Source organism: Emys orbicularis, chromosome 12, assembly GCF_028017835.1.
Source record: "Emys orbicularis isolate rEmyOrb1 chromosome 12, rEmyOrb1.hap1, whole genome shotgun sequence".
NCBI classification, from domain to species: domain Eukaryota; kingdom Metazoa; phylum Chordata; order Testudines; family Emydidae; genus Emys; species Emys orbicularis.
In genome coordinates, this window is record NC_088694.1 from 24,078,744 (window position 1) to 24,101,076 (window position 22,333).

General features: G+C 43.8%; 1 protein-coding gene across 2 annotated transcripts in view; it reads left to right on the top strand.

The window, feature by feature from the left end:
- Positions 1-22,333, top strand: part of PTPRT (protein tyrosine phosphatase receptor type T) — a 715,579-nt gene that overhangs the window by 536,304 nt on the left and 156,942 nt on the right. For both annotated transcript variants that reach the window (XM_065414819.1, XM_065414820.1), the window contains exons 10-11: positions 1,773-1,974; positions 8,286-8,388. In XM_065414819.1, the coding sequence (XP_065270891.1) occupies positions 1,773-1,974; positions 8,286-8,388 (305 nt within the window). The remainder of the gene's footprint in view (positions 1-1,772; positions 1,975-8,285; positions 8,389-22,333) is intronic.

Sequence of the window (22,333 nt, forward strand, 5' to 3'; positions counted from 1 at the left end):
CTGTATAGCCAGCTGCTGGTAAGTAGCAACAAAATAAATTGCAATGTATAGTTCCTTGGGAAAAGAGTGAGTTTAAATTGAAAATACCGACAAGCTGATTTAATAGAGCTGCTTTTGAGGGTGCCACTCTCCTCAGTTCTTGCTGCTCTATATCATTATGGATCCTGGTGGAATTCACTCTTCTTCCCTGTAATCCAACCTATTCTCTGTGTATCAGCTTTCTCTTTTGTGATCTGCCTCTGTCTAAATAACAGTGTTATTTGCTGCTCCTGCATGGTGCCAGTAAGAATTGGCCTCTGTCTGTTTTCAAACCTGTTATAAGATACTCCTTTTTTAACATTATATATTTGTTTTTTCTTCAAAATGCAACATTTTCTTCCTGTCATAATACAAGGGACTTAGAATTTTCAAAGCCTTTTTCTGGCAAATCCAGGAATTAGATTCTCGTGAAGACCTTCATAAAAAATTGAAGACTTGCTATATTAAAATACATTGATTTATTCATAGTGTTTCATTACAAATAAGCAAGGATCCTGTAATATCAGAAAAGGTTAGGGGAGCAGTAGAGTACAGTATATTATATTGACAGTTCAGTTGAAACTGAGCCACCATTGGATTGAATTTGAAACATAGGGAAGGAATCAGGTGGTAAATAAGTCATGAGTTTTACCTCCAATGTCTGTATATCCACAGACTTGCCACTGGTAGGCATAATGGAACTCAGACAGAATTTCAAAGGTGTGCTTTGGGCTTGTATTTCTCTAAAGGTGTGTTATCACTAGCAATATATATACTCATGAATATCTGTCTGGATCCATACCTTTCTGCCAACACTCTGAGGTGGAAATCAGGGACAGCACTCATACACAAACCCTCAAAACCAAGGACAAAGCCAGAAAAAAAATCAGTCTGAAACAGTCTCAAAAACACAGGCAAAGAGAGGGGGGAATTTGTGTAATGCCTTCACGGTATTTATTTCATGTTCTTAAAAGAATATTCTCTCTGGGTCAAGAATTCTTTCTGTTTTAGAACCTGATCCAAAGTCAATTGAAGTCAATAGAAGGACTCCCATTAACTTCAATTGGCTTTCGATCAGGCCACTAGCTGGCAGGAAAAATACTTGATGGGAAATTTTCCCACGAGTCTTTTCACATCACAGGGAGAAGGGTGAGGGGAAGGAATTATACCAGAAATATTCATGAAAATCCTGCTGTCAACTTTAATTTGGCTGAAGAAATTAAGAGATTTCTTTAAAAAAAATTGTTCATCCACTTCTTAAATCAGTTTATGCTGCAGTCTGAGCCTGTTGGTAATGGAAGTGAAAAATCAGACCCTCTATTAAGTGAAACTTTGGATGAAAGATCGTGCTTGGATCTCCAGCAACTACCCGCCGATCCGGCGGGTAGCAATCGGTTTATCGGGGATCGACTTACCGCGTCTAGTGAAGACGCGGTAAAATCGATCCCTGATCGCTCTGCCGTCGACTCCGGAAATCCACCTCGGCAGGAGGCGGCAGCGGAGGCGGCGGCAGCGCGGTAGCGGTCGACTTTCCCGCGTCCTCACCGCTAGGTAAGCCGACCTAAAATACGCAACTTCAGCTACGGTATTCACGTAGCTGAAGTTGCGTATCTTAGGTCGGACCCCCGCTGTAGTGTAGACCTAGCCCAAGTAAAAACCCATTCATGGAAGATAATGAAACCGGATCTGTTTTTTCGCCTGACAATCCTGATGTCAGCACAACCACCCTGACTCTATCTGTTCTTTATTTGCAGATTACATACAAAGCTGTTGGGTCCTTGGATCCCAGTGCTGACTTGTCCAGCCAGAGGGGAAAGATCTTCAAACTAAGGAATGAAACTCACCACCTCTTTGTAGGGTTATATCCAGGGACTACCTATTCGTTCACCATCAAAGCCAGCACAGTGAAGGGCTTCGGGCCTCCCATCACAACACGGATCGCAACTAAAATTTCAGGTATGGCACTGGGGGAGAAGGGAAGAGGCCTGGCCTTGGTTTGTCCTTTGTAGATCCAAAGTAAACAAACTAATAAAGCAAGAACAAATGACTTGGCATAGTATCTCTGTCTGTAGGATAAGATAGCTCCATAAAGGGTTGTTAGCTTGGCTGAAGAATATATATGATCTGCAGTCTGTGTAAATACAGGATGGAAATCTTTGAAGAAAAGCCCCAATGATCAAAGAAGGTTCTAACGAGTTTCAGCAAAGAAAGGAATTCAAGAAGCAGTGACTATTGTCACACAGGTTCTGATAGAAAAGTTATAAAAGGGTGGACTCTTAAAGGGTTCATTGCTAGTTACTTGTCTATCCAGCTGGACCCAGGAAACATGGTTTGGGGCATCCCAGGTCTAGTCCTGTTGTAAGTGCCTGATCAATGCCTATAACTGCATATTACTGTGTGGGTGTGTTGAGTGCTTAGGCATTTTAAAGTAAGTTTGGAGCAACTGTGTAAATACCATTTGTCTTTTGGATTTAATAAGGGAATTTATGATTGTATCCCATATTAAGTATGATGATGATAATTTCAACACCATACAAACTCTGTGGAGCAAATTTTAAAAGTGGGCTCCCCCCAACATCCATATTTGATGGAGTGTGTGAAAATAGTACCTAATAATAAATAGCTAATTGGAAGATGCAGACAATGTGTTAGATGACCTCATTTGTTTCCCCCGCAACTGACTGAGTGTACATTTACACCGAGTGCCTAGTTTTAGAGAATCCTTTGAAAATGTTTGTCTTATATCTTCAAAACGCTCCACAGGGAGTGATAATGGAGCTAGTTAAATAATATCAGAAGGATAGAGCAATGGAGAGGTATGAACAAGGAGAACGGTAATTTTTTTTCCAAATGGGACTGGAGAAAAGATGGAGAGTCCAAGGCAGGTATGCCTAGGAAGGCTGTTCAAGACTGCAGGAGCTGCAGAGAAGAAGGCTCTTGCACCTGTAGAGAAAGAGGAGGCTATTGCTAGATGAGTTTCAGAGGAGGGTAGGGGAGAACCAAGTGCTGGATTAGATTTATGGAAAGATTTTACAATTAAAATGACAGCATTGGGATAACGTGTTATTCGCCTGGTTCATTTTTTCACCTCTTTGAGAACAGTGAATAATCGGAATACCTTTGGCTTTGCTTTGTATCTTTACCCAGCAGAGGAAAGCTTAAGGCAAACCTTGAGTGCAGAATTTTAGTGTGCAGATGTCCTCAGACAATTGTGATGCCCCAAATCATAGCCAACTGCCTTATAAAACAGTGCACTGCAATGCACTTTTCTGCTTCGTTTTTATTAACAAATTTTGAAAGAGGACAATGTTGCCAATGCACTAGACATAAATGAGAGAATAAGCATCAAGAAAGCATCATATAACCATTCCTTCCACTAACACTGGTCTACAATTTTTGAGAAGTCGTCTGCTTCAGAGATAAAATGTGCTATTTATTATGCATTTTGATGTGCTGAATTCAAATATGACAATTAAAACAACTGATTGGCTACTGTTTCTAAGATATTTAAGTTTTTACATTTTATGTCTATGTATATTGTGTAGATAGTAGAGTTTTAATCATAAATTGTAAACCTAGGTCTTTTCATGTGTTTATGGTTGCTTTACATGATAATAGTTCACCTGTCCTGTTTATGTAACACTTTAAAAATCAGCAAAAGGGTTATATAAATAAAATTTATTATGAAACAAAAGGCAAAAAACTATTATGTACATAGTTTAGTCCTATTCAGTGTCTACTCGGCGCTTCTTGGCTTGTCTCTTGTATTCATTAATTGGAGCATCTCTTGTCACTGTCCAGCAATAGTCTGCAAGCATTGATGGGCTCCATTTGCCCTGATAGCGTTTCTCCATTGTTGCAATGTCCTGGTGAAATCGCTCGCCGTGCTCGTCGCTCACTGCTCCGCAGTTCGGTGGAAAAAAATCTAGATGAGAGTGCAAAAAATGTATCTTTAGTGACATGTTGCAACCAAGGCTTTTGTATGCCTTGAGGAGGTTTTCCACCAACAACCTGTAGTTGTCTGCCTTGTTGTTTCCGAGAAAATTTATTGCCACTAACTGGAAGGCTTTCCAGGCCGTCTTTTCCTTGCCACGCAGTGCATGGTCAAATGCATCATCTCGAAGAAGTTCACGAATCTGAGGACCAACAAAGACACCTTCCTTTATCTTAGCTTCACTTAACCTTGGAAATTTTCCACAGAGGTACTTGAAAGCTGCTTGTGTTTTGTCAATGGCCTTGACAAAGTTCTTCATCAGACCCAGCTTGATGTGTAAGGGTGGTAACAAAATCTTCCTTGATTCAACAAGTGGTGGATGCTGAACACTTTTCCTCCCAGGCTCCAATGACTGTCAGAGTGGCCAATCTTTCTTGATGTAGTGGGAATCTCTTGCATGACTATCCCATTCGCAGAGAAAACAGCAGTACTTTGTGTATCCAGTCTGCAGACCAAGCAAGAGAGCAACAACCTTCAAATCGCCACAAAGCTGCCACCGATGTTGGTCATAGTTTATGCACCTCAAAAGTTGTTTCATGTTGTCATAGGTTTCCTTCATATGGACTGCATGACCAACTGGAATTGATGGCAAAACATTGCCATTATGCAGTAAAACAGCTTTAAGACTCGTCTTCGATGAATCAGTGAACAGTCTCCACTCATCTGGATCGTGAACGATGTTGAGGGCTGCCATCACACCATCGATGTTGTTGCAGGCTACAAGATCACCTTCCATGAAGAAGAATGGGACAAGATCCTTTTGACGGTCACGGAACATGGAAACCCTAACATCACCTGCCAGAGATTCCACTGCTGTAGTCTGGAGCCCAACAGTTCTGCCTTACTCCTGGGTAGTTCCAAATCCCTGACAAGGTCATTCAGTTCACCTTGTGTTATGAGGTGTGGTTCAGAGGAGGAGGATGGGAGAAAATGTGGGTCCTGTGACATTGATGGTTCAGGACCAGAAGTTTCATCCTCTTCCTCTTCCTCGTCTGACTCAAGTGAGAATGATACTGGTGCATCAGGAACCGGCAGTCCTTCTCCGTGAGGTACTGGGCGTATAGCTGATGGAATGTTTGGATAATGCACAGTCCACTTTTTCTTCTTTGACACACCTTTCCCAACTGGAGGCACCATGCAGAAGTAACAATTGCTGGTATGATCTGTTGGCTCTCTCCAAATCATTGGCACTGCAAAAGGCATAGATTTCCTTTTCCTCTTCAACCACTGGCGAAGATTTGTTGCACAAGTGTTGCAGCATATGTGTGGGGCCCACCTCTTGTCCTGATCTCCAATTTTGCAGCCAAAATAAAGGTGATAGGCTTTCTTAACCATAGTGGTTATACTGCGCTTTTGTGATGCAAAAGTCACTTCACCACAAACATAGCAGAAGTTATCTGCACTGTTCACACAAGTACGAGGCATCTCTGCTCACTTTGGCTAAACAGAAATGTGTCCCTTTGCAAAATCAAACACTGACAAATAAGAGAGCACGACACTGTATGATTTCTAGAGCTGATATAGGGCAATTTGTTCAGCAGAGTGATGTAAGCTTCGTTATGATTGCATCATCCATGACTTCTAGGAATAACATGATGCAATTCATATAATGTATGATGCAATACCAGCTTCAGATTGCATCATTCATTGTTTTGCCTAAAAAGCAAGTACTGTCCAAACCTTGTCATAGATTTATTCATAGATCCAGTCCAAGATGTATTTTAGTCATTTCTGGTTTAAATTGAGATCCCTTCCCTTTATAACTCACTTATCCTCCGCCATTCCCAAGTCAAGGGTCGTATATACTGACCCAATAGCATATCTTGAAAACTAGAGCCAATCAACAATTTTAAGCATCATTTTCGTTCTCAGTGACCCAGAATTAGTAAAGTTTGACTACATTTATTTCAGAAGCATTTTGGCTGTAGAGCAGTGTAATCATCAGCAGGGTTTGAACCCTTGACTTTCAGCACAAATGTGCAGATCTCCATACTTGAGCTAAAGAAGCAACTCCATTAGCTAATATCAGCCACATAGACTGTTAGCCTCCATGTGGACCTACCACTAGAAGGAGACGGCACACACTCTGCACACTTGTAACATAACAAAGATACGATTGCACAATAATGCTAGTACCTTTCCCTCTCTGATTCCATTTGCTTTTATTTTAGCATTCAGTGAATATTCAGAAATCAAGTTAGAGTAACCCCCGCACTTGACTGCACATGAGCAATCAGCTCAGTCTGTCTTCACAGGCTTCTGAAACATCTGGTTCATAGTAGGTAGGCTCAGAGGCTTCACACAAGCAATAGCATAGTCACTAATATTAGATCATCTCATTGCCTGGCCACTCCTGTGTTCATAACTTGAAAGCTCTCATTATGCTTGTCATAAAACCAATGCCCAAGAAGGCAGTGTTCAGGAATAAGGATTTTTGTGTTGGGCTTTTGATTACTAACATGTTTCCACCTATTATGGTGTTTTTATAGGACTTTTTGGTAATTTTTTTTAATGACCAGGTATGCATATCTTGACGCAATGTGTGTGTATATGTTTATAATCATAATCTCTTGGTAACTATTAAGGGCCCAATTCGGCTCCTGCTGAAGTCAGTGACAAAACTCCTGTTGACTTCAGTGGGCCCTAAAATAGTAAACACCATGCAGTTGTATAGTAACTATGTTACTATTCAGTGGTTGCCAAAAAGCCAACATTTGCCGAGCTATCACTTAGCTGTTTCATATTTTAAGTGTAAGGAAAAACTGGTATGTCCCCTGCATGTGCATGGTAACTAATGCAAATACTGATCACTGAATTACACTCCCTGTTATTGTTACCCAGTCCTTCCACAATGTGTATTTCGTTCACCAATTTTGTCTTGTCTTAAAGTATGATTGTAAACTCTTTGAGGCCAGCACAGTCTTTTACTATGCCTGTAAAGCATCTGGCACAATAGACTGTGCATCGCTAGAAAATATTGAAATACAAATAATACTTCATAGTTACGGTAATTGTCCTATAACAAGCTTTTTATTTAAATGCTTCCTTAATATAGAGTTTCTTATATAAAGATTTCAGAGATTCATTTCCCCCATAAAATCATCACCATTTTATTGATGGGAGGATGTTAAAGGAATAGGGAAGTTAAGTGACTTGCACAAGGCCTCAAAATAAGTCAGTGGCAGAACTACTAATAGAAACCAGGATCTTGACAATTTTCAGTTTCTGAGACATCATCAACTTGTAAACAGGCTGATTTGACCTGGAGGTCATGGTAGAGAAATATAGGACCTCCAACAATGCAGTTTTACCAAGTCACTTTTCTGAGTTATAGCTGCACTGAGTGGAACTAGGCTATTCAGATAACATATTTTCTGCATTTAATCCCTCCATGTTCTTTTTAGCTAAAGGCACTTGCACGAAACCTGGATCTTTGCGCCTTATGGGATTCATCTGCTGCTGCTGCTGCTTGTTCCCCACCCGAAATCCTAATGCTGTTTGTGGTATCTGCACTTCTTCCACAGCAAAAAATAGTGTTGTCCCAAACAGGAGTCTGATTTCAAGTGGGGAAGCAAGAAGGGGAGATAGGTAGCAGAAAAACTAACTTATAAGAAAGTCAATATCTTGTTTTCCTGAAAATGTCCCCAGTACTAATTAGTGGGTTGACTTAATACCAAAAATACAGACTATGTAGTTCTGTATGTGAGTCTGTGACAGTACTATGGTGCTGAGTGTGAGATAACCTGGCTAATTCCCACACCTCCCTAAGAATCTTTATCTTATAGCTCACAAAGGTTCAGTTTAGCTCAGGCCTAAACAGTGAAAGTTGCATCTCAGGTGTAGGAAGTGTAATCTAGTGATAAATGCTGGAGAATAAGAGTTGGGACTCCTGGCTTCTATCTCAGCGCTATTGTTGACAATACTATGTGACCTTTAGCCAAGATAAGACTTAACCTCTATGTGGCTCTCCATGTGAAAATGTAGAAAATGATGCCATTTTCACAGGAGTGCTGAGGCTTAACTAATTAGAGAGAGATTTTAAAAGCCGTCTAGGAAATTTTGAGTCCAATTCCCATTATATTTTTAAAGGGAACTGGGTGTCCAAATCTTTTAAACAGCTTTGAAAATTCCACCCTTAATGCTTGTAAAGTATTTCAACATCTCAGATGAAAAATGCTACCCAGGCTGCAAGAGTGATTCGTGTTATTTTGCCAAAGCTACCGAAAACAAAAACTAGTGGATAATTTACACATTGGTCTCTGTTCTGCCACAGCACCATCTATGCCTGAATACGACACGGACTCCCCCTTGAATGAAACGGACACTACCATCACAGTCATGTTGAAGCCTGCTCAGTCCCGTGGAGCACCTGTCAGGTAAAAGGTTCCCTCTTCTCATTTCTCTCCTGCATTTTCTTTCCATGCCCCAAGCTACACACACACCTGTCATTCATGTCTGATAATGTGGCTGCTCGGGACGTATGCTCAATAAAAGGCAGCTGTGCTATAGATTCTACCTCTCAGAACTCTTTACAAATACCCTCACCTATTTGCATTCTGAAGTTAAACTTAAGAAGAGATTGATGATACAGTGGCACTGGTTATTGACCTTACAGTATCCCCTCCAGATGTATTTGCCGGGTTGGAGCAACCATATGCAGAATCATGTACTGGGAAGCTGGGTCTTTAGCATCGCCTTGCCAAGGTTAGAAGGGCTTCAGGCCTTCCATAACTAGTAAGAGCGTAGTTGTACAAAAGGTCTTTCTGTATATTATGATTTTGTAAATAATGCTAGAAATACCCCAAGGACCCTTAAAACTTGTCTATGCCCTAGTTCAGCATCTGGACCCAACTAGACTCCTCATGCATTCATGTTATAATCTCAACCGCTGCTCCCAGTCCACCAGCTGAGATGAGCACAGATTCTGACCCCAACAGCTGAGTTAGGTCAGACTGCAATGAGGCTCGGCTTATACTCCAGGTCTGCTGTTTTAGGCAAACTGGGATTCTGCTCACAAAGGCAGGGCCGGTGCAACCATTTAGGCAAACTAGGCGGCCGCCTAGGGCGCCTAGTGGTTGGGGGCGCCTAAAGGCCCGCTCAGGCGAGGAGGCATAGGCAGCGAGTTCCATATCCATGTGGTGCTCGGGCACCAGCAATATTCAGAGCCAGGGGCCCAGCTCTAGCAATACTTGGGGCCGTGTGTCCCCCCCGGCCCCACCTGCACCCCCCCACGCCTTCCCCGAGTGTCCCCTGGCCCCGACTTGCTGCCCCCAACCCCCGCTCGCCTTTCACGGGTCCCGGGAGAAAGAGGAGCAGAGACTGTCCGTCTTTGTCTCCTCCATGCTGCTTTCCTGCAGCAACTGCTGCCACAGGGTCCTAGTGCCCCCCTGGTCCACTGCCAGGGCAGACTGACTCTGAGCCTGCCCTTCCCCCTTAGACCCTTTCATTTTCCAATGGGACCCTCCAGCAGCACAGGGGACCCCCCTGCCCACAGTCACCGCTCCTGCCCCACGCTGGGCAAGGAGGCACCCCCATCCCTCACCCCCAGTGAGGCTACAGTCAGGGGCAACAGCAGGGGAGGAGGCACACGCAGCGCCCCACCATGGGGGAGGCAAGGGAGATTCCAGGACCTGAGAGGGACCCTAGGAGCACATGCAGTGACAGTGGTGGGGGTGAGTGTGCTGCTGGGGGGGGGGCGAGAAAGGGGGGCTCATACCCCAGAGCTTGCTGCTGCTGCTGGCAGGGAAAGAGCTGGGGGGAGTCCTCCTCTCTGGCCCCTGTCCCAGAGCAGCCTGCCTGTACCCCTAACCCATCCCCAGCTCTGCCCCACCCAGAGCCCACACCCCCAGCCAGAGCTTTCACCCCTGCACTGCACCCTCAACCCTCTGCCCGAGCCCCCCCAGCACCCCAAACACCTTATCCCCAGTCCCAGCCAGAGCCCTCATCCCCCCACACCCTGACCCTCTGCCCGAGCCCCTCCAGCACCCCAAACACCTTATCCCCAGTCCCAGACAGAGCCCTCACCCCCCCCACTCCTACTCTTGCCCTGAGCCCCTCCCACACCCCAAATCCCCCATTCCCAGCCCCAGACAGAGCCTACACCCATACTCTCGCCCTGAGCCCCTCCCACACTCCAAACCCCTCATCTGCAGCCACACCCCACAGCCCTCACTCCTGCACCCCATCCCTCTGCACCCCTCCCATCCCAAAACTCCCTCCCAGAGCCTGCACCCTGCACCCCAATCCCCAGCCTAGGGCCTGCACCCCAGACCTCCCTCACCCATACTCCCTCCCAGAGTCTTGGGCAGGTGGGGGGCGGGGGTGGGTTCTGGGCACCACCAAAATTTCTACAAACCTGCCACCCCTGCGAGGAGGTGGAGTGAAGATGAGCTGGGGTGGGGGAGCCCTGGGGGGCCGCCCGCAGTGACAGGGGGGGACGCACAGGGGAACCGCTCCCCGCCGCAGATCACCTCCACTCTGCCTCCTCCGCTGAGCACACAGCCCCCGCTCTAAGTCTCCTCCAGTCGGCGCCGCAAGCCTGGGAGCTGAGGAGAATTAGAACGGCGTTGGCGTGCTCAGCGGAGGAGGCGGAGCCGAGGTGAGCTGGGACAGGCTCCCCGGACGGGGTTAGCTGCCGCGGGGGGGGGGCTCCCCAGGCAGGGTTAGCTGCAGAGGGGGGATAGCTGCTGCGGGGGGGGCTCCCCAGGTGGGGGGCTGGGCTAGCTGCCGTGGGGGGGGGGGGCGGGGTTAGCTGGGTGAGGGCGGGGGGTGCAAGGTGGAAGTTTCGCCTAGGGCACGAAACTTCCTTGCACCGGCCCTGCACAAAGGTATTTGTGGTCAGGAAACCACACTCATGCCCTTGTTCTGGAACTGTGACATTGCAGACCACGTTTCCAGAAATCCCTGAGAAGGAGAAAACTTGCATTGGTGAGATGGGCAATGTTGGAATTTAGAGTGTGTGTGTGCAGATGGCATATTACCTTTTAAAAAGTGTGTTCTTTAAGGGAATTTCATGCTGATTAAAGGTGTCAGCACAGAAGACTAAAGTTTTCTATTTAGCCTTTACTGATGGCAGTAGGACAAGCTTCTCTAATTCCCCCACTGCATCATATTCTGGAGAAATCCCATTTAATTCACTCTCCATGTCTACTTAGTCCTTGCCAAGGTTGCCTATGATGTGAGTTAGTGCTGCTTGTGATGGTGGCTGTTGTGATATTTGCCCAGAAAGAACTGAGCTAAACCCACCAAAACACTTCTCTAAGCCACTCGACCGCCATTAGCTTCCCCTCTCCTCTCATAATTGCCTTTGATCTGGAGCTCTCACATGCCTGTCATTATACTATTGAAAATAGACTCCAGGAGTAAAATTTCAAAAATGCCAGCCTAATTTTCTCAAGTGACTTTAGGCCCATAAGTCCCATTGACAGGCTGTTTTGAAAAGTTGACCCCATATCTGCTCAAACATAGATAAACTGAACCAGTTTGCAAATTCTAGTGTTACTTGGTTTAATTAAATGTGTTATATGAATCGATGGTCAAGTCTATAATGAGTAGCAATTTACCCTGACAAACTCTTGGATACTCCTAAGTGAAAGAGCCAGTTAGACTTAGGGCAGATCCTTTCTTTATATTTCACTTAGGGTTACCATACGTCCGGATTTTCCCGGACGTGTCCGGCTTTTTGGGCCTCAAATCCCCGTCCGGGAGGAAATCCCAAAAAGCCGGACATGTCCGGGAAAATAGGGAGGGAGGGGCCGGCGGTGCGGAGCCGGCAGTGCGGGGCCGGCGGTGCTCGGCTGGGGGCCCGGGGCCAGCGGTGCTCGGCCGGGGGCCCGGGGCCGGCAGTGCTCGGCCGGGGGCCGGGGGTGCTCGGGCGGGGCCAGAGCCTCTTGGCTTGGGCTGGCCGGCCACCGGAGGGAGCCGCTCGGCCGGGGGGGCCGGACTGGGCCGTGCCTCCTCGCGCCCCCCCTGCCCCAGCCCCAGCTTTCCTGCTGCCTGCTGCCTGCCTGCTTCAGGCTTCCCGCGAATCAAATGTTCGCGGGAAGCAGGGGAGGGGGAGGGGGCGGAGTTGGGGCCAGGAAGGGGCGGGGCTGGGGCGGGCGTGGGGAAGGGGCGGGGCTGGGGGCGGAGTTGGGGCGGGGCCGGAGCCCCGTGGAGTGTCCTCTTTTTGAACACTTAAAATATGGTAACCCTAATTTCACGTGTTGATCTGGTCTCCACTAACCTTTCCAGTTTTCCAGTGGTACCCATTTTAAAGTTCTAGCTCTCATTTCTTGTAATCCCAACGTGACTAGAATTAAGATCCCATTATCTGAATCCCTTAGAAAGGTTGCTATGCTGGAGGAGAGCAGTAAATGTTCTCCAGTTTTGAGTTTTTTTATTCAGGGGAACTTTCCTATATTTCGTTTTACCTCCTGCTGCCTGAAGAGTGTTGCTATTTTGTCTTTTTATTGAACAGTCTTGCAATTTTTCTCAAAGCCCAATTCACTATATTTTTACCACATTCTGTGAATAATGTCTTTTTTCAGAAAATAAGTCCATTATGAAAATTTTCCCATGGCATTTCTATGAATTTTCAGTCAGTTTTCTATTATATTGTAGTTTCTATTATACATTCATTTGCAATGAGAAAAATATTTACATGCTACACCTAAGTGATAGGCTTACCTGCTGTAATGACCCTCATTTTCTAGACTTATAGATCGGTTTAAGAAAAGTGGAATTGGGGTTGACTTCCTTGGGAGATTCTAGCTTTGTATTAACTTTTGGAAGCAGGCTGGGTGTGGGTATCTTTCAGTGCTTAGCCATGTGCACCTCTGTGTGTGTGTTTCCTGCTTGAAAGGTATTTTCAGTACAATAAGGAATTGGAACTTAAAGGAGATACGTTGTAAGCCATTTTAGAACAAAGATTGTCTCTTCCTGTGTGTATGTACAGCACCTAGCACAGCAGGGCCCTGATCTCATTTGGGGCCCCTATTGTTTATTTGCCTGCCAATAGTGCCTAATCAAGTGAAATGCTGCTGTTTGATAATTTGGGGTTTGATTGTGCCAGACTTCTGCATTGGGGTATAAGGGTCCTTCCCTTCCTGCACCTGCAGCACAATCACACTCCTGTTGTTTGGAAGGCACAAGGTGCATGCGAGGCTTGTCCAAAGGAGCAGAGTTATGGGCTCATTTCTTCTTCACCACTAGTCAGTGAGGCAGTGCCATGGCTGGCAAGGTGGCTATGCTCGTTGGCTCTCAAGTAGGCATTGTGCCACCTATCCAAGTCACAATGCCTCCTGGAACACCCACTCTCTCCACCCACCCCTGACCCAGAATGGTCCTTAAAAGCATAACTACCTGGGTTAGGAAGAAACTTCCCCTAAGTGGCGGTAACTCATAATGGTGCATAATGGTGTTCCATACACCTTCCTCTGAAGCTTCTGGTACTGACTACTTCCAGGGCACAGGGATAGATGGTTCATTGGTTGATCCAGTATGATAGTTTTTACTGCACCTTTTATATATAGGCCCTTTTCTCCGGGTTTAAAGATTTTTATTACAATATTTTTCTATTGTGGAGGTATAAGTAATAACTATGCAGTTATAGTTACAGACATAATCATTCTTATTATCGTTGTCTCTTTGGCTTTTGAGAGGAAGCATATGAGTATATAATTAAAACTAATGCACGCATACAATACAGCCACATAAATTACTCTGTGTTTAAGTCTGGTCTGCTGTAGTTTATCTGGGGTATAGACAATACAGTGTAGCCTAAAGAGTCATACTTAGGTTATTGCTGTAGGATATTTCAAACAAGGGTTCATTGTATATCAGTTTCATTTAGAATTAAACTAAACTAAACCCAAGTCACTTTCAATATTAGGACATGACTGATGTCCTGTGTTGCTGTATTTTTCCTCATGGTGAGTAGCTAAAGGGAGGTTGTTTAGCAGGCACAAAAGCTTGAACTTTTCAGTACTCACCATCTGTAGCTAGCGATAACAGAGACAAGGTGTTCTGATACTATGGAGATGAGGACAGTGTAAAAACTTAGATAATATTTTTGAAGAATTTCTCAAAATGGCAGCAATTATGAAGTATCTGTGTTGCCCCAGCAGCCCAAGCCAGCAGCCTTAAAATGTTGGATCAGTTGAGATCCAGGAGAATCCTTTGAAAATGCTGCCTGCAAACATCTCAGTGATACAAAAAGTGTCAGGGGTTCCAGGAGATGGTGCTACACAAGAAGTTCCGGGCTCCATGCAAAGCTTCCGCTGGTTGGAATTTTATTGGTGTGATTGGCATTCTATCTGAAAGGCATCAGAGGATAAGCAAGAGACTCCTGGGGAAGGAAATGGGGAACATTAAGTCAGCTGAAACCAAAATTAAAAATTCTTCCTAACCTTTAACTCTTGAGTCCTGATGTCACCCCTCTAGGGACTTAACAAAAAAAAATCTTACAGTAATGAGAGGCAAGGAGAAACCCTCTGGGAGTTGCAGCTCAGGGTTGACAAAGGAACTACTTTTTGTGTTGACGTTTTCCCTAAGTTTAATGTTGAAGAATGAAACTTTGGCCTGAAAAATATTTGAGTTATGACAGAGAGTCCTTCCTGGGCTGGGAAACGGGCCAGAAGCCTACACTACCCCTAGGAGTTTCAGGGTCCTTCCACCTCTATACTTATTTGAACCTCTGCTGAGTAAACCTGAGTCAATAACTCTTACTGAATAAACTAGCTGACATATTTAGACATTCTATTGGTGAATTTTCCAGGAGCAGCCTATGACTATCTTGATTTCATTCTCTCCTTGAAATTATTCCTAGGAACAATTCTAAATCTTTGAAATGTCCATAAGAAGTTTCTTAAGAGAGTTGGATGTTTGAAAGTCAAGCGGGGTTGTTAACTTTTGGCTGGAGGCATAGATCGCTTAGTGGTATTTCTCTTCCATGACTGGGGAACTTGAAATCCTCTCTCAGGCCGTATTCCTCTCCCCTGGTCCATGCACCTCTGTCTCTTCTTTGATTCTCGGACCATAACTCTTCTATTACTTTCTCCTTCAAACCATCCTTTTCTCTCCTTTTTCTCAGTCCACTCTCTTCTCTCTATCTCACAGACTCTTGAGAACAGTGGTCTTCAAGTGCCGGTTGGCAAGTGTTGGTGTTATGAGCTTGTTCTGGTAGCTGCTCACTTTCTCTGTTGTTTTTGTCACTGGCGTTCTTTTTTCATGTACCTGTGTTTCTAATGCACCGTATGTATTTCTGTTTTCATGGAACACTGTTTGCGAGCCTGATCAGCTTGATTCTGGCGTGAGGGAAGAATGAAATGAATAAAGAAAGAGGTATAAAGCTAAGAGCTTTACTGGGGTTCTCTTTTTTTGTCCCAGTTGGTGGTTTTGGCGCATACATCATGGCAGCTGCAAAGCGAACTGTGCTATTCAGTTCATTGCCTTGAGACTTCTTAATGGATTTTTACTGACTACATGTGAGCTTGTCTGTCCTTTATGTTGATAATGAATTCATTAATTTCATGCAAAAGGTTGCAATTTATTGTTGTTAAAGTGACAGAGCCCTTGCATAGCATAAACACATTCCACCTCTTATAAATGCTTGAAAATAAATAAGAGAATCAAAGATAATTGACACAGCAAAAAGACCTGATGTTTAAATCATGCTCCTAGTAGTCTTGATGACTCCGTTGTGGTACAGCAATAGGCGCATACATGCCTTGTCTTACAGAGTTCTGGTTGGCTTTTTGTAAGCTAGTATTCAAACGCAGAGTGTATGCATCACATGACTTGGTTGACGGGATGGAGGGGAAACAGACTAGATCTATTAGCTTTATATTATCTAATAATAAATAAACATTATCAATTTTGTCTGTATTAACATCTCCCATAATACACCTTAGGGCATGTATTCTGAACTCACCTGAGCTGGGTTTCTCCTGCATGGTGTTCTGCTTAATTTAGGAAAGAATTTGAGGGTAAACTAACAGGAGGTGTTTTCTGCTAAACACAGGCAAGATTTGTTTGTTTTCTTTTTCTTTAATGTTTTTGTGAATTTGAGTGCTGGTGAAAAGTGTCAGCTGCAGAGACTGATGTCATCTTTGTAACACCAGAAAAGATACAGCACAGGCAGAAGCATTACAAGCTTCCCTGAGCCATCCCATTAATGTGCCTTAACCCTGACGAGTAGAGCTGCAAGCCTTGGTCATAGGCTTCTATCTCTGCCGTTGTCATAAAGGGGCTGTTTTTTAAATAATACCGGATGATTTTATCACAAGTAATAAGATATGTAATTATCAGAATAATTAAATGTCATGCTTCAGGGCACAAGGTGATCACTATAAGGGTCAGGAAGAACTATTTAATCCTTTGTATATATATATATAGGCTTGGCAGAACTTGATTTTTATTTTTTATCAGTTTGATGGATAATATTGATGTTTATTTTTAATCATTTGTTTCATTATTTTTCTATTCAATTTTTCACAGTTGTGCAAAATTATGGACAGTAACCATTTTTCCAATTTTTCTTGAGTCAAATATTCACAATGGTGGGGAATTATGGGGGACAGACAATAATTTATTTAATGACAATAGACATGATTCAAAAAGTTAAGGATATATAATAATCAAAACACAAATTGTCAACATCCCATGTCAAAATATGCAAGGTAAATATCCTTATATCAAACTCTGATAAGTTCACAAGCAGCATTTTTCTTAATTTGCTTATCTGTAAATTGTGTTTGTCATCAATAGAAATATTTCTCATTGGCTTGTGTGAGACCGGTGAAATCGACATATACCAAATAAATCTAATGCTCCCAAGCCTATACATACAGTATTGCATAATTGAGAAGGTTCATTGTGGGGGTTTTAACTTCCTCGGAAGCATTAGATTTTGGCCACAGAAAGGCTGGATACTAAACTCTGATCTGGTACAGCAAATCAATTTTTTCTTACAGGATTTGCATACTCTTCATCTGAGTACATTGTCTCTTAACAAGTCATATAACTGCCTTAACCTATTTACTAGTCTTCATAAATATAGCTGCTTTGACACTGCATGACCTGCTGTACCATACCATCTCTTCCATAGGGAGCTATGAATGTGGTTAGAAAATCAGAGGGGGAAGTTAGGAATTTTTACACATACAGATATATAGATAGATAGATATTACAATATTTTAGCAATTAAATCAGTGGTTCTCAACCAGTGTACATGTACCCCTGGGGCTATGCAAAGGTCTTCCAGGAGGTACATCAACTCATCTAGATATTTGCCTAGTTTTACAAGCTACATAAAAACAACAAATGAAGTCAGTGTAAATTAAAATTTCATACAGACACTGATGTGTTTATACTGTGCTATATACTATACGCTGAAGTGTAAGTACAATATTTATATTCCAATTGATTTATTTTATAATTATATGGCAAAAATGAGAAAGTAAGCAATTTTTCAGTAGTAGTGTGCTGTGACACTTTTGTATTTTGATGTCTGATTTTGTAAGCTAGTAGTTTTTAAGTGAGGTGTAACTTGGGGGTTTGCAAGACAAATCACTCCTGAAAAGGGTACAGTAGTCTGGAAAGGTTGAGAGCCACTGAATTAAATCACACAGAAGTGATCTTATATGTCAAAATCTGTTATATTAACTGCACATTGAAGCTTTGTTAGCATAGTATTTTGTAGTGGCTTTTAAAAAGGCTGAAGAATGATATAAGGTGAGTTTTTGGCATAAATCTTTCATGTTGCCCAGGTGAGCTGTCAGGTTAAATTCCAGCAATCAAAAGGTTAATGAAGTCTGAACTTTAAGATGAGAATCACAGATTGGTGGTCATTTTCTCATGTTCAGTTGTCAATTGGTAAAACAAGGAGAGTATAGGGAAAAGAACTACAACTGCCAATTTGAGAGGCTTCTCTTTAAAAGCAGTTTCTACAGTTGTTTCATGTTTCCTAGCTCAAACAAACTCTGCATTATCCCAAATAGGGCGAATTGTGGGCTGCACAACCTGGGTTAAAATTTCACATTGATGACAATTGAAATAATTGTGATGCTCTCAAGCCTGGAGGCAAAGCTCATTGCAAACAATGGAAGGATTCCCATCGCCTATTGTGGTCCTTTAGCCCTTGGCAGATATTCCCATCTCAGAAATGGTGCATAGGCTTGGTACAACAGGCAGATTCTGCTTTAAATCAAGAGACAGGGCTACAACTAGAGATGGGGTGTGGGCTTTATTCTGAGCTATCTTGAGTTCCTCTGACCCCAGGCAGGTGGGAGTGGACACTGTGATAACAGCAGGTGCCCCCTCGATGTCTGTTAGTAGCACACAAATGCAAATGAAAGGGAAGACGAGTAAGCTCTGCTCTGCTCTGTTGTTGTAGATTTAAAAATGTCAGGACTTAATTATGCCACAGGTCTATAAATTCCGGAAACACGTTAATGCTCCCGTGATTAAAATTATAGAGGACCTAATTGAAAAAGCATAAACACAATTGAAGAATTCCTAATTCTAGTTTGCTTTGAGGTGTTAATTTCCTCTACAATGAATGTGTAATTTTTTGGAACCAGTAAAAGGGGGCTGTTCTACCGGTGCGTGGCTGGAGGTGGAATGAGGGGATTATCATAAACACACTCAGACAATACAAAAGGAAGCCTTGGCAGCCATGACACCATTTCAGATGCCTGTCCTCCCTCTGCAGCACATCTTGAGAGCAAAGGGGAGGGTTGGCGGAGAGATGACGAATGAGAAAGGGCTGCTTTAATTAAAAGGAGATATGGTACCAGTGAGAAAGGAAGGAGGGGAGAAAATAGGGCAATGTGCAGAAAGTGCAAGCACAAAAGGCAATATCATGAGTGCTGAAGAAAGAGAACAAAAGGCAATGGATGGGTGGGGAGGACCACTGGATCAGCCAGGAATGAAGCTGGGTGTGACTTCCCGCAGTGCCAGACAGCACACATTCCTGAGCAGCCAGAGAAGTTGATATTGGTGCAAGATGCTGTTTCCCTCAAAAGGGTGAATATTATGTCCTGAGTCCTCCCTTGTGCCAAAATATGCTGGACATGGAGGGGCCACGATCAAGCACTGGGAGCCAAGTATGGCTTCCTGATTTTGAAGTTGCCCTAGCCTTGGTGCATGTTAGACCAGATCGTGAATGCCTATATGCCAGTTAAGAATTGGCAGAGTGCAGGCATGGACTGTCCTGCCCCCAGCGCTCCTTCTTTGACCCCTGACACACCCACTCCTGCTGGAGTGGGGGATAGTTGTGTAGGCGCCAGCTACGCCAGCTGAGAGCTCCCCTAGTGCAGGGGAATTCATAGCTGGCCAGCTGGAGCGAGACGGCAGGGTAATTTTGCACTGTCTGGACAGTGCAAAGTGGCTCGAACAGGGGTAGGTAATCTAGCTTGATGTTCTCAGCACTCCTAGCCCCCTGGGGAAAAGTGACTGGGATCAGTAAGCCTACAGGATATTTTACCATGGCCTGCCAAGGGATTATGCAATTGCAGGGCTTTGACATCATGTGCCTGCTCCTGGTCCAGTTACCAAATGGTGAGAGTCCATATCTCCTTTATATCTTTGCCCTTTTCAGTAACGTGGCTTATGCTGAGTGGTGTCGATACAGGGGCATAGGATTCAGTGGGCTGTGGAGATGGAACTCCTCCTTCCCTCCCCCAGGTGGTCCCAGCCACTCAGTTTTGAAGCATGTTGATGGGAAAATTGTGGGCAGTAGCTTACAATATATCGGGCCATGATGTACCTGTTCTGTGGGTAGAAACCCTCATTGTATTATGTTATCGATCTCATGCTCTTCTCAGGCATTAAATTAACTAAATTCTTGTAAAATAGTAAACACTTTTTCATGCAGCTCCAACTCTGTACAGTGGAGAGGGGAAGGAGGAGTGGGAGTTCTCAAATACAGACCAGATTCTCGGCTGCTATAAACCTGCATTGCTTAACTGAAGCCAATGGAGCTACTCCAGTTTACGCTGGCTGACGATACGGCTCTATGTATCCATACCCTTGCCTATCCCACTGCTTTTATGAAGAGGATTGAAGAGCTTAGGTGCAGCAGACCCAGAATGGTGCCCCCTCTCTTAGAATACAACCAGAGCCCCTTCTTGTCCTTTGCCTTGCCTAAACAACATGGCTCCTGTTGTCCTTGAAGCTTACTTCTTGTCTTGAAAGAAACCATGGAGCATGCCAACAAGACCCCAGTCAGTGACACCTGCCTAATGCTAAGTGACATTAACAGTTTTTCTTTGCTTTTGTTTTTTATTTGTTTTTGCAGATTAAACAGATGGCAGGTGGTTCAGGAGGGAAAACACACCTCTGAAGCCACTAACATTAGCTCCTGTCACAGTGAAAGCCATATCTGTCTGTAGTCATTATCTTTAATCTGCCAGCATGGAACAACATTGAATTGGAGAAATAGGGGCCAAGCTTTCCACTGGGGAATATCAGCTATTATATCTAATTTGTGTTGCAAGGCAGGTCAGGCTTATGGATATGGCTAAGATAAGGGAGTGTACAGTTTTGAAATGCCCTCTGTTGGTTTTCTTTCCAGGCAGATTAGATACAGACGAGTAAGCAATTTAAATCACAATGCATATATAATCCAAGTAACATAAATATGTTCATAGCTTCCCGCTCAGTCTCCCAACCAGGTTCCTGTCTGGAACCAGCTCAGGTTTTCTGGATTTAGATTTCTCTTTACAGTCCACAGACATTACCCTAGTTACAAGGTCTTCCAAACACTATTTGGAAATGTTGCGGTTGTAAAGTTCTGGCTATAACTATCTACCCTGGTGAGAGCTCAATCACCAGCTATTGTAAAAATTAGTGATGAGTAAAACACAAGAGATTTGGAGGATTGGTTTAAGAACCCAATACATGAATGTTTGTTCAGAGTCTGCCAAACGACACTGGGAATGCCATGAAGAGGGGGATGCTTTCCTTGTGAGGTTTCCCATGCTTCTTGCTTCCATTTGGGATGGGGATGCAGTCTTTCCCATGGTGGGTCACTAGTTCCATTGCCTGTCCTCACTGGAACCAGAGGGTGCCAATTTGTTGTAACTCTCACAAGAGAAAGAAAAAAAGGGAGCATCTGAACTTCCGTAAATCACAAAAAATGTTCAGGGTTTGGGTTTTAGTTTTAGCTGCGTGCCCTTTTTTTTTTTTTTTTTTTTTTAATCCAAACCCATCTCTGGAAACAGTGGAACAATAAAATATCCCATAAAAGCAACAGACCATGTCAAGAAGTGCACTCGATCAAATGCGCACACTTCATGGGACAGTTTTGAAGGTCATTGACCCTGCTGCTCATGATGCACACAAGGCATCTGTCTGCTACATTTATGTATGATTACTCATATAATGCAGTTAATGGTGTTTGGAGGAAAATACCGGCTGTTACTTGTATAGAGAGACAATTTAAGAAAGAGACCGAGCCCTGGCATGTTTTAACTGTGATATTGGGCAAGTTCTCCCATAAGTAGCTACTGCTGGTTATTTTGCCAGGGTTCTAAGGAGAGTTGCCTTCATAGTGGTGTGGTGGATGAGCAACACATAGGCAGACTGTTCCAGGTGGATTTTGTGAAAGTCAGTGTTGTGCTCTGGAATGTCTCCAGAACGTTGTCTCTCCCTGCCTGTGAAAGACCATGCAGTCATTATTTGCCCTCCCTTCATCTCCCTGTGGAATATACCCTTGGATAATGTCCAGAGGAAGTTGCACAATCCCACTATACCCCAGCATTTACCTGCTGGTTTTATTGTTAGTGAGTATTGCTCGGTGTACTCAGTCTAGAAGACTCCCAGCTTCATTAGAGAGGCAGTGTTCTCTGGTAGTTGGGGCTAGGATATAGGGGCCGAGAATACTGGGTTCCTTTTCAAGTTCCATCAGTGATATACTGTGTGATTTTAGGTAATTCACTCACTGTAACTTCCCTGTGCCTGACTTTACCCATCCATAAAATGGGGATAATACCTACTGTGCCTGGCAGAGGTGCGAGGATTAATTAACGTGTGTTCTTTTCTATTCAGGTTCTCATACTGTGCTCGTGACCCTGGTATGCGAGCACCTTGAGATCATTGATGAAGGGCAAATTATCACTTTTATTGTAAACAAAGAGCAGCTAGTTTTTGACAGATTTCTGCATTTTAGAGAGACAAGGTGGGTGAGGTAATATGTTTTATTGGAGCAACTTGTGTTGGTGAAGGAGACAAGGTTTCAAGCTTACACAGAGCTCTTCTTCAGGTCTGGGAAAGGTACTCTGAGTGTCACCGCTAAATACAAGGGTGGAACAGATAAGGAGTTAACACAATGATACTCAG